General features: G+C 38.9%; 1 protein-coding gene across 1 annotated transcript; it reads left to right on the top strand.

Annotated features, from left to right (window-relative positions):
* The first annotated feature begins 1,206 nt into the window (after positions 1-1,206).
* mtx1a (metaxin 1a) lies at positions 1,207-11,907 on the top strand. The gene is made up of 8 exons (XM_056266164.1): positions 1,207-1,309; positions 6,816-6,885; positions 7,669-7,748; positions 9,980-10,072; positions 10,151-10,333; positions 11,014-11,090; positions 11,232-11,389; positions 11,513-11,907. The coding sequence occupies exons 1-8, from the start codon at positions 1,229-1,231 to the stop codon at positions 11,734-11,736; spliced, it is 966 nt and encodes a 321-aa protein (XP_056122139.1). The 5' UTR covers positions 1,207-1,228; the 3' UTR covers positions 11,737-11,907.
* The last annotated feature ends 197 nt before the right edge of the window (positions 11,908-12,104 follow it).

Raw genomic sequence — 12,104 nt, 5'->3', positions numbered from 1 at the left:
GAAAAATGATTGCATGTATTTAAAAAATAAGTAATACACAGTGAAAATGTGCAAGGTTCCTTTTGTCCTTTAGTTGTTCTTGGAACAATTTCAAAGAATTCCAGAATGTCCCAATGATGCCCAAAGCCCTTTTCCAGAGATTTTCACAATATGTTGAACTTTTCTTGTCTTTACTCTTGATGAAACTTAATTATCTAAATGGGAACACACAGTTACATTAAGTGGTTACATATGTGATTTTTTTTTCAGGCCATAGTCTACATTAAGTAAATGTGGTCTAAAGAAAGAGAAGAGGATTACTGAAACTAACTCATAGTTCACACAAACGGACGGGATGGGTGCTCATGGCTGGAACAGGAATGTACTGGACTCTATCAGTCCCTTGGGACTCTGATGTCTTCATGTGTGCATGTGGTTTTTGCTCATGAATTCTTGGCAGATTCCTGGGATGGAGAGTTGCAACACAAGCGGCTGATTGTCCATTTGGCCAAGTCTCTGCTGTTCCTACAGGCCCACTGCAAGCAATGATAAAACACAATTACCTCACAGACCATGGTAACCAAATTACCTCTTGTATTGTGTCTAAGTTTCGGCCAAGATATGATACGTGCTACTACAAAAGTAAACAAAATTACTAAATTTATATTTATACACACTAGCTAATGTTTTTGAAAAAAAGTCTCTTATGCTCACCAAGGCTACATTTATTTGATAAAAATACCTTAACAGTAATGTTCTTAAATATTATTACTATAAATTAACTGTTTTCTATTTATAACATGCAATTTATTCCTGTGATGTAAAATCTGTATTTTCAGCATCATTACTCAGTCTTTCACATGATCCTTCAGAAATCATGCTGAAGAAAAAGATCAACAGTTGTGCTGTTTTTTCCACCCTATTTTTTAATATATAAAATCTTACTCGTCACAAACGTTTGAACTGAACATGTTCAATCAGCGTTTGTTGGGACAGTGTGAACACGACCGTTATTTTGCATAACATTTCAAATCCAACGGCCAACTTGTTTGTTAGTGTTTGTCTGTGCGGTGTGAATTGGCCATCCAAGGCTCTCACTGTGGACGGAGAAGCCTTCAGAAAGAATAAGGGCATTGGCATGATCAGTGATCACCTGTGACTGGAAGGAAGTTGAACACATCCGCAAAGTTATTGGGACTTTTATTTGTCAAAGCAGCAGCTCCGGGTCATAGGTGTTTGGTCTGTGAAGATGGCGGCTCCCTGTGAGCTGTTTTGCTGGAAGGCTGGTTTGGGTTTACCGTCAGTAAATACGGACTGTCTGATCGTGCTGGTGAGTTTTCATCACAGGCTCATGTAGACTGGATATGTATATGGGTTGGTTCTGGTCACGTGCCTATATTTGTAGTACAGCGATTCGGCTCGGTACTGCACTAACGTTACAGTGTAGATGGAAACGTTACAGTGATGCTACATAGTCATGCCTTTGGCTTTGCACCTAACGTGTGTATATACTGTATATATGCTTGTTATTTAAACACAAGGGACTTAAAATATAGTTTTATATGAGTAGTGGTCGCAGGTGTTGTTATATGTGTGTAACGTTGTATATTATTACGTAAAATAATTAATAATAATAATGCATGCATCCATCCATTCTTCAAACTGCTTATCCTATGTCCTGTGCAGGGTACTAGAAAATAATGTTTTTTTAATATAATATATTTAATATTGATATTCGTGTTTAAATAATAATAATAATTGTTATTATTATTATTAATAAAATTGTTTAATTTCTCTCTTCTGTGAAACATAGCTACCATTTTCCAGAATGAAAGTGTGGATATTATCAAGATGAGCACTAGGGCCCCAGCTAACTTACTATTTTTATCCATTTTATTTAAAGCATACCAAATTATTTTATTATTATACTACTAAAATAAAAAAAGAGTAATGGTTGCCCAGGGCCTCACATGACCACGGTCTGACCCTGTCTAAATGCCAGTCTACCATTTGAGACTGCAAATCTCCAATGTTTACTCTTCATGATTTAAGCTCAAATTCCTATCTCAGTTTTATTCCAAAGCCAAGGTGGTTATCAGCATTTTTTTTTTTTTGCATGAATCATCATGTGAGACATTTGCTCCACTTTTCTTATTTTTCCACTTCAGTTTGGTCACACCAGGGCGCCACCTGTCTGTGCTACTGTAAACCACAAACCCACCACTGTCATCTGGAGTTAGCATCAATCTCATCTCCTATCGGCAGCTTTGGAGACTGAATTCAGATCCATTTTATTCCTAATCAACAAAGGTTGTATGTGGGTAAAGAACCAGGTTACTATTGCTGAAATCGCATGTTAAAGTGGTTAGGTTACATCAGTGCTGTGTGTTTTGGACTCTCTGAGTGTTGTGGGATTTTTCCAGCTCGCCAGCGGTCGGGTTGATGTCTGTGCATTACAGTCTGTCTGCACCTACCGAGGGCGCTTTAAAAACCGCAGGCATGTTTTGCTCCCTCTGTCTGATGGTTTGGTAATGTGAAGTTCATTCAGAATTTTCCAGATTATCTCACTGCACCAGAAAGGATATAGTTGCATTAAATTGTGACTGCATGTGAAGCTCTGTGGATGTTTGGAGATTTGCCTGTCTGCTGCCAACATGAAGTTAGGCCTGTCATAACAAAAATGTATTACGTTTATAATACTTTTTAGTGCTCCCATATCTTTTTACGGCACCTGGAAGGGAGAAATAAAATTAAATAAAAACATAATTTAATTATTCAGTTCAGTATTTGTTTAAAAAGATTTTTTTTTTGTGCAACATATGAATGGAATTTAACATCATTTGATCAAATAATATAATATAATATTAAAAACAATCTAAGAAATTCATCAAATAATGACCAGGCAATTGTGTAATAATTATGACAGGCCTACTTTTAGTTAAAGGTGCTGTATGTAATTTTTTGACAGTGCTAATGCATAATAAAACCATAATATGTTTGCAGATATTTAGGAAACATGCTAAGTTCACAAACTTGTTTCTCTGAAGAAGAAAAAAAATGCTACAGCCAGTTATTCTACTTGGAAATGTGCGTTCCTTGTTGGAATGTCTGTTTTTGTTTTGGTTTGTGTGATCCCACCCACTGCCAATTTACCCAATAGTATTTCCGGAAAACGCTGCGTATTGCAGCCATGGAAGCCAGCAAACGACCTGGGTCCAATATCGCAGATTCTACCTCGCCTAAAAAGTCTCAGCATCAATCTAAAAAGCTCTAGGACCAGAGTCATTTTAAAATGCAGATATGTTAGATGATCAACTTAGTGTGAAGCTTGTCGCTTTTCATTGTCAATTGTGCTCGTTCTTGTTGCGTTCTCAAACTGGCAACCTGTGTGATAGAGATGCGCGGATGGGCTATTATTTCATCCGCAACCGCATCACAAAACTCATCATCCATCCGCCATCCATCATCACTAGCGTTTTTGACCAATTTTCAAAACCGCACCCGCCCGCCATCCGCTGATTGGGCGATACAAGGCGCTGCTGATGACAGCCGCGAGACTAGCAAGCTCTCAGAATATCAGCAGTGAACTTCGTCTCCGATCGGCGCGCAGGGACAAAAATAAATAAATAGCCTAAATTAAACGCACTTCGGCAAACCTGACCTTATCTGATAGGCTACTGTACAATATTTTCAGTGTAGCCTAATAGAAAACGCATTTTGGCACATAATTTCAACATGCTGCTATTGTATGGGGCGCCGTTTGTAAAGCGGCTCACGCTGAAAATAACAGCAACATTTTGTCACATTTAGCTCCAAACAATGTTTAAAAAACTGGTATGACATCATCACACACTTGTGATGCACCATATTAGACGTACCCGTCTTGTGGCTGTCATGAACATAATCTGCTTTGCAGGTTTTGCAAATTACATAGCCTGCAGCACTGGTGTCATCCTGATTTACCACTTTGTAAAACTTATTCCAGGCAACACTTTTCTGACCTTCTATTTTCTTTGTTTTTAATTCTCCTTTTTTGAGTTTGTCATGTACCTCCTTCGCCGGCGTTGCCATCTCTGATAATAACAAGCAGTCTCTGCATAGACTCGACTAGCTGCCTGATGAAAATTTGACTATTTCAAAGTGTGCTTGATTTTTTTTTTTTTGGATGTAGGTATAGTCAGATAACAATATTTAACAATGTATACATATATTTTTCATTGGATTGGTTCAACCGCCCGCCACCCGCCCGAATTTAATAAAAAAAAGAAATTCCGTTACGTCATCCGCCCGATCCGCGGTTTATCCGCGGAGTCCGCGGCTGTAACCGCCAACCGCGCATCTCTACCGTGTGAGCGTGGAGTCTGAGGAGGAGGAGGTGGGGAAACAACTCTCTCCAATATTTAGAATTTGGACTGCAATACCAATGTCAACCACTAGCTGTCAATATTACATACTTCACCTTTAAGAGATTTCTTGTGATGGTATGTGCTTGTTTTATTCTACACGTTTCAGCCTTGATCTTAAACTATAGTATGCTTATTTGACATTTAGGAAGTAATTTTTTTCATTATGTTATGCTTGATGTTTTGCAGTGGTCTATTAATTTATACTAGCACCTAATGTGGATCCAGTGTAATACTACTAGTGTGTACTATGCTTTTCTTTTCGTGGTAAACTTACAACTTAGTTACTTGGAATTGGAATAATTGAATTGAATGCTCCCGATCTGAATTCTGACTTATGATGCAGCCTAAATCATAATCGCACCGTGTTTGTTTATTGGCCAGAGGAGAATTTGCCCCCCGACTGCTGGTTTCTTCCAAGGTTTTCTTTTTCTCCATTCTGTCACCTGATGGAGTTTGGGTTCCTTGCCACTGTCGCCTCAGGCTTGCTTAGTTGGAGACACTTACAATATTATTGATCTGACTACTGACGCTCTTGTATGAGAACTGAACTGAGCTGGACGATGACATTAGTTAATTTCATCTTTCAGCAGTTCTGCAAAAAAAAAATTAATAATTGAGGATCTTTACAACAGAACTGAATTGACACTGAAGTGACTTCAGCTGAAAAACAGCCAAAATGCATAATTTCCCTGTTATCACTGTAAAACTGCTTTGAAACTATCCGTTTTGTATAAAGAGCTATATAAATAAAGGTGACCTTTTAGATGTTAAAATGAATGAAAAAGTGATCTAATGTGGAAAAAACAACGAAATGTTACTGTTCAGCAAATACATGTTTTTTTCATTGATAAATTAACCCATGTTGTGGCTGCTTGTGTGATGGTGTATTAGAACACTCCCTTAACGACACAGCAGTGATTGGATACACAGCAAGACATGGGCGGGGCTTAAAATCAAGACAGCCATAATCTGTGCCACTCTATTAAGGATCTTATGAAAGGTTCAAACTAATTATTACCATCTGCACTTTCAAGAGAAGCTGTTCTGTCATCTGTGGCCTAATTTCAGTGTGTTTATGTGTACAGCAGGAGTCTGATGAACTGCTTTTACTGTGGGCAAAGTGGACTTCAGCCAGCTGTAGTTTTCCTCCTCATGTTTGTTTTGGACTCTACCAGTTGTTCTCGTAGGAATGATTTATATTCAAACCTGATCCTCTCCACTTTACGAGCCACAATTTAGGATTCTTTAGGAATCAATCTAGTAATAAATCTGAGGTTATGATGTCAGCCTTTGATGGAGATAACTGCACTTTTTCAGCTCACCGCACGACTGCAACTGGGAAAAGGAGAACTCAATACTCAGCTCTTTCCACAAATCTGGTTTCCTCTCCCTCTTTTACAGTCACAGTTAGAGTCCTGTAAGTGCTGGAAGCCTAATGTTAAAGTAATCACCCCGAAATGAAAATCCTGTGGCTGTTTCTCACTGAAACACAGGAGAAGATTTGAAGCATCTTTATGCAGTTCTTTTCCATTAAAGGACAGTTCATTGTGACTAAACCTCATAAATAAAATACATATTTCCCATATTCCCATATTTACAACATAAAATCCCATATTCATGTTTTATATTCCATGTCTCTTACATCATAAAATATATTTGAGGGACAGACTGGCATAATTTAATGACATTTATGCGTCCATCCATTTTCTTCTATACCCACTAAGGAGAGTGCTAGAATGAAATGTAAATTATTTACTCGAGTTATCCACCGTATCATTTTCTGTTTATTTTATTTGTAATGACTACATAATTTAGGGTATTTTATGACTTTTGGACACACATGGTCAGTTGTTCAAGAGCTCCATGAAAATCACACGAGGACGAGTAAAAAAATGTCAGAATTTTCCTTTAGAAATCGAGGCCGATAATTCTTGAGTCATTCTTGGCTTCAGCCTGATGTGTAAAGGAATCACTCCAGGGCATTTAACCCCAGTGATCATTAGTATACAATGCTTTCATTGAAAGAATCTGCTAAACGACGTGCTGACGTTCTGAGCCAGATGTGAAGCGCTGGATCTGTCAGCTCTCAGCTGCATGTGCTGGAATGTGAAATTACGTCGTCCTTTATCGGATGTCGTCGTAAAACGAGGCATCCCATCCAAGAGCTAACCCTGTCCAAAAGCTAAAGCTGTTTTGTGTCAATGCCTTTGGTGTAGCTAACTAGCTCTTGTTTCAGGTTGTGTTCTTGCTTATGTTGCTGTTCGAGTTTGTTGCGACTTGATATTATGTTGTCGTCATCCATATTTTGTGAGGTTGCGTAGTACTCTTGGTTTGTGCTAGAACATAAATGATACTCAAATTGCTTCTAGCACATAAGATTTATAATTCTAGCCTGGCAATAATAATTATGTCTTTTATATAATTTTCCAGGCATATGCTCGCTTCTCTGGAGCTCCGCTCAAAATTCACAAGATTTCTAACCCCTGGAGAAGCCCCACAGGTAAGCAGGCCCAGTTTTAACAATCTGTTTCTTGGCAGACACTTTACATTCATTAAAGAGGATCATTTAGCATGTTTTAACTGAAGCACACAGGCCTCTTCCTCTTTCCTGCCGAGCTGCTGATAACTTGCATCTGTATGTTTCTCTTTCACATTTTTGTCTATCTCCAATGGTTTTTTTCCTTGGCTCCTGAATTCTTCCGAAGTTCCATATTATTACATTTCGAATACATAAATAAAAATGAAAGACCTATCAAAAGTATAACAGTTAATTAGCCTGTTTTTCGCATTTTTGTGGATCCCCTCTTTGAGTGCGTGATAATTTAATTTTATAAAATGTACTATAAAATTACTTGATCATTCATTTATTTATTTATAATATTTCTTTGGACAGAAATTATTACTTTTATTCAGCAAGTATGCATAAAATGTATCAAAAGTGACAGTAAATGCATTTGTAATGTTACAGAAGATCTCCATTTCAAATACATGCTGTTCTTTTAAACTATTTCTTTTAAACTGTTTTCCACTTTGATAAGAATAAATGTTTCTTGAGCAACAAATTAGAATATTAGAATAATTTCTGAAGGACCATGTGATATTTTTAAGACGTTATCTAGAGGTCATGCATTTCCATTATTGATATCCAGAGTGATAGCTAGCTTAAATGGATTGTGTTGTTGGTCATCTTTAGACATTTAGAAAAATCACAAAACTTTGGCAGTAAACTCATCCAGGCAAAAAAAAAAAAAGTGCTTTACTGACGCTAATGTATTCACTGAAGGTTCACTACCTGCTCTCAGGACCAAAGAGGAAGGCAGCTGCTCTCAACCCAGTCAGATCATCATTCAATTGAGGAAACAGGTGATTATCTCTCGCCCACAAAAACCTCTATGATCACATTTTGGTCTATACCGTGTCCCTCTATATTTCACTCTTCATGGGTGCCTTTTGTTCCGAACAAAGCTAAGTTTAGTAGTTTCGGGTTCATTCATTTGAGGACTGCAGAGTTTCCAGTGATGCAAGTTGCCATCATAAAGGCCATAATTTTCTCATTAATCATGTTTGATTGCACAATGAAGGTATCCATTAAATTTGTTTTGAATGAGACACAATAATTATGTGTTTTCAGGAAAGGTTTTAATTATGTGCATAATTAAAACCCTTTCTAGAAATATGTTTCTTGTCTCTCATTCTACCAGGTAGTAGTGCTGTTCAGAGTCAAAAACATACACAGATCAAGTCAATGTTTGCAGCTTCATTCACAAAACTACACAACTTTTTTGATGCTAAAATACCTTCTCCTTTTCTTCTCCATTTGGTTAAGTGCCTGAAATATGAATTTAGAAAAGGTATTTTCATGTTTTATTCTACGACACAAAATACATCAGTACTTACTTTTTTAAGCTTTTATTTGTCTTAAATTTGGTTGCTAACAAGTGGCTAAATGGGATTACAGATGGTATGTTAAAGGTTATCACACCAAATAGGAACACATCTCAAAGAATCTACTTACTAGTCTGCTTTCACAGCCCCGTTGTGTTTATACTTGCACTCTTGCAAACTATTATAACTCAAACTTTCAAACTTATAGAATTTAAATTAAGATTTAAATCCAACAGCAATGGTGCGACCATGGTGTAGTTCGTTTATAGCCTAACTTTTGCTTGTTACTTCTGCCGCTTGTATTTAGGCCTCAGTTCATAAGTTGTGTTCATTTGTGAAGAATATCTTGATGGAAAAAAAATTGTGAGAATCATTAACTTTATTTATTATAACTTTATTAAGCTTATTTTCTGCTATAATTCAAAAGTCAATGGAAAAATCTGGCTTTTTGTCAAGGGAACCAGGTGATGCTTACTTCTGGGATGGCCTACAAAAATACAGGGGTTGAACAATGAAACTTTAGGTTTCACACCTATATATGCGCAGCCTTGTGGCCAGTCCTCACTGATTTTACATTTCATCAGTAAGAGCAGAGTGTGAAGGTTGAATTAGCAGAGCAATAGCACAGCTGTACATTAAATATCCACACAGCATAATGGGAGACATATCAGTTCAAAAGAAGACAAATTGTTGGTGCATGTCTCGCTGGCTCATCTATTGTCGACGCAAGAGGAAGCTGTCTGAAAGGGATGTCCAGGTACTAACTCGGATTGTATCCAAAAAAACATAAAACCACAGCTGCCCAGCTCACTGCAGAATTAAATTCTGTCCTTGACTCCTCTGTTTCCACCAAAACTGTTCGTCAGGAGCTCCACAGGGTCAATATGCATGGTCGGGCTGCTATAACCAAACCTTTGATCACTCGTGCTAATGCCAGTAGTTGGTTTCCTTGATGCCAACAGTGCAAATCTTGGGCTATGGACAATGTGAAACATGTATTGTTCTATGATGAGTCCACCTTCACTGTCTTTCCCACATCCGTGGGAGTTACGGTGTGGACACGCTTAACACACACAGACTGTTGCTGCCCAGATTGAAGCACAGCGGTGGATCAGTGTGTGATGCTTTGGGCTGCAATATCATGGCATTCTCTACTGAGATTGATGGGCACGTCACTGCCAAGGACTACTGAACCATTCTAGATGAGGCACCAATACACACACCAAGACTTGTGAAAGAATGGTTTGATGAACATGAAAGTGAAGTTGAACATCTCCCATGGCCTGCACAGTCACCAGATCTAAATATTTTTAAGCCACTTTGGGATATTTTGGAGGAGCCAGTCAGAAAACGCTTTCCTTCAACAGCATCACAGTGGCCTGGCCGCTGTTCTGGAAGAGGAATGGCTCAAAATCCCTCTGGCAACTGCGCAGGACTTGCAGTATCTGTCATTTCCAAGACGACTTCATGCTGTATTTGCAAAATGAGGCTCTACACTATACTAATAAATTATTGTGGTCTAAAACCAGGTGTTTCAGTTTCATTGTCCAACCCCTGCACATCATCACTTCAGTGCTCAATAAATAAGCCATTCTTTGGTTGTAATCACCGGCCCTGCTTGAACGGTCAAATGCATGATTTGGAAAGGGACTACCTGTTTGTCTGAACAATAGCAGATGTAGTAGTAATGCTGTAACTTTGTCTTTCAGAAATACAATGCAGACTATGATCTCTCGGCCAAAGAGGGTGCGGACACGCTGGCCTTCACCTCGCTGCTGGAGGAGCGACTGTTGCCTGCGCTTGTGAGATTCGAATCCTGAAACTTGAAGATGATAGCTTTGGTGGGTACGTGCTCAAACACTCTCCTCATTTCCCACCAGATCTACGCTTTATGGCTCGATCCTAAGAACTATGCAGAGGTGACGCGCCGCTGGTACGGAGAGAATATGTGCTTCCCGCTCAATTTCTTCCTGCCGGGCCGCATGCAGAACAGACAGCTGGAGCGACTCCGTCTGATCCGAGGAAACAGCGCGCTGGAGGCGGGAGAAGAGGCAGAGAAGGAGGTGAGATAAGAGGAGTTGGCTACATGTTCTCCGGGTGGGATTCTGGATATTGTGCTTTATAGTATTTGTTTTTATGTGCTGTGAAATGGTCATCAGATGGTGTTTGGGCTATTGTGACACTAACAACCCTCCTTCATAGAACAGGGCGGCTGTTAGACTCAATGTTCCAGAGGCAATGATGTTCTGGTCCCTGAAGAGGACACTGATAAATCAGCAGATGTGAGGAATCTGGGCTCAGATAGAGCAGAAGTTCCGTTCTGGCAGAAAACTAGTTGCTAGTGTTAGGAAACAACTCTTTGAGTCACAATGTGCATGCTTGTGATCTGCTCACTACGACTAAGCAAAATGTTATATTTTGCAATGTTTAGGCCCAGTCACACCTATAACTATATTAGGATCCACACCAATGCACAAAAATCGTTCTGTTTATAATAAGCACACCCTTCAGTTATGTCGTCTGCCGCTTTAAATGCTCAAGCTCTTTAAAATCGTGTTGATTCTGATTGGCCGTCAATGTTTGTATTGTTCATCAGGTGGAAAAAATAGTTCTACAAGTGATTCCTTTGTGTCGTTATCATTATAGACTGCCCTATTCTCATAGAATGATTATTAAAACTTAAATGTATAAAAAATGTGTTTCTTCTATATCCTCTCTGTCTCTATTGTCTATGACTCTCCAGCTTTACCATGATGCTCTGGAGTGCCTGAATCTTCTCTCTCAGCGCCTGGGATCAAACAAATTCTTCTTTGGAGATTCGTAAGTCCTATAGTTAGAAAACTGCTATGTGTTTTACGCTTCAAGGTTGATATTTGAGCTTCACTTTGAGACTCTTGGTTGATTTATTGGTTTGGTGTAATACACATTTTGATATACATTTGATGTATTTGTGTGTTAAAGGCCCTCTTCTCTGGATGCGTATGTGTTTGGTCATCTTGCGCCACTTATTAAGATTCAACTGCCTAACTGCCGACTGCAGCAGAACTTGAAGAATCTGGACAACTTGAACACATATTGCTCTAACATCCTGAGCCTGTACTTCCCCAATGAGAGTAAAGGTGGGCAACTAACAACTACGATAAAGTGTTTGCAAAGAACAAAATGTGCAGCATGTTGTACTTCTGTCTGTAGAATAAGAGAAGATTTTTCTTCATGTGGTTGCGTGTCTGTTCTGTGTGCAGAGGGCGTCAGTCGTCCGGTGTCCAGCACACAGCAGGGGGGCGACTTTGACAACGAGCCATACAAGAGACGCAAGCAGCTGCTGTCAGTGCTGGTTGCTGTGGCAGCGATGTTGAGCTACGCTCTCCTCACCGGCATAGTAGCTATTGAGCATATGCAGGAGGAGGAGCATGTAGGCCCCGCCTCACTCAGGGGCCCCTCCCATGAGGATGAAGAGGAGGAGTGAATGAGAATGAATGAAAGTAGGGCTTTCTGTTAGTTGCACTGGGATGGTCACTTTACATGGTGGAGAAACATACAAGAAACCATATATTGTTAGGGATTTATGTATTATTTATTCCTTGACTTGAGCTTTAATTGCATAAGCTTTCATTTTCTATTTTTGTTAAATAATTTTGTTTTTCCATAGATATGCATTGTTGCTTTAATCTCTTAACTTGGTATGTTCACGTGTTTTTTTGTTCCAAAAATAAAAAGCATAACTATTCATAGCTACTAATATTAAGCTAAGTTCAGGTAAGAGAGCACTTCAAACTTGTCACCAACTAAGGGATTCCCTTAACATTTATTGTGTGACTGTGGACCAAACCAGAG

Source organism: Rhinichthys klamathensis, unplaced genomic scaffold, assembly GCF_029890125.1.
Source record: "Rhinichthys klamathensis goyatoka isolate OS25496 unplaced genomic scaffold, OSU_Roscu_1.1 h1tg000246l_1, whole genome shotgun sequence".
In the NCBI taxonomy this organism is placed as follows: domain Eukaryota; kingdom Metazoa; phylum Chordata; class Actinopteri; order Cypriniformes; family Leuciscidae; genus Rhinichthys; species Rhinichthys klamathensis.
Note: the sequence above shows the minus strand (reverse complement) of the source record. Positions and strands in the feature narration are given on the sequence as shown.

Coding starts and splice junctions, on each gene's coding strand:
- mtx1a (XM_056266164.1), top strand. CDS start 1,229: ATGGCGGCTCCCTGTGAGCTGTTTTGCTGGAAGGCTGGTTTGGGTTTA. Junction 7,749..9,979: donor TCATTCAATTGAGGAAACAG/GTGATTATCTCT, acceptor TTTGTCTTTCAG/AAATACAATGCAGACTATGA. Junction 11,091..11,231: donor AAATTCTTCTTTGGAGATTC/GTAAGTCCTATA, acceptor TGTGTGTTAAAG/GCCCTCTTCTCTGGATGCGT.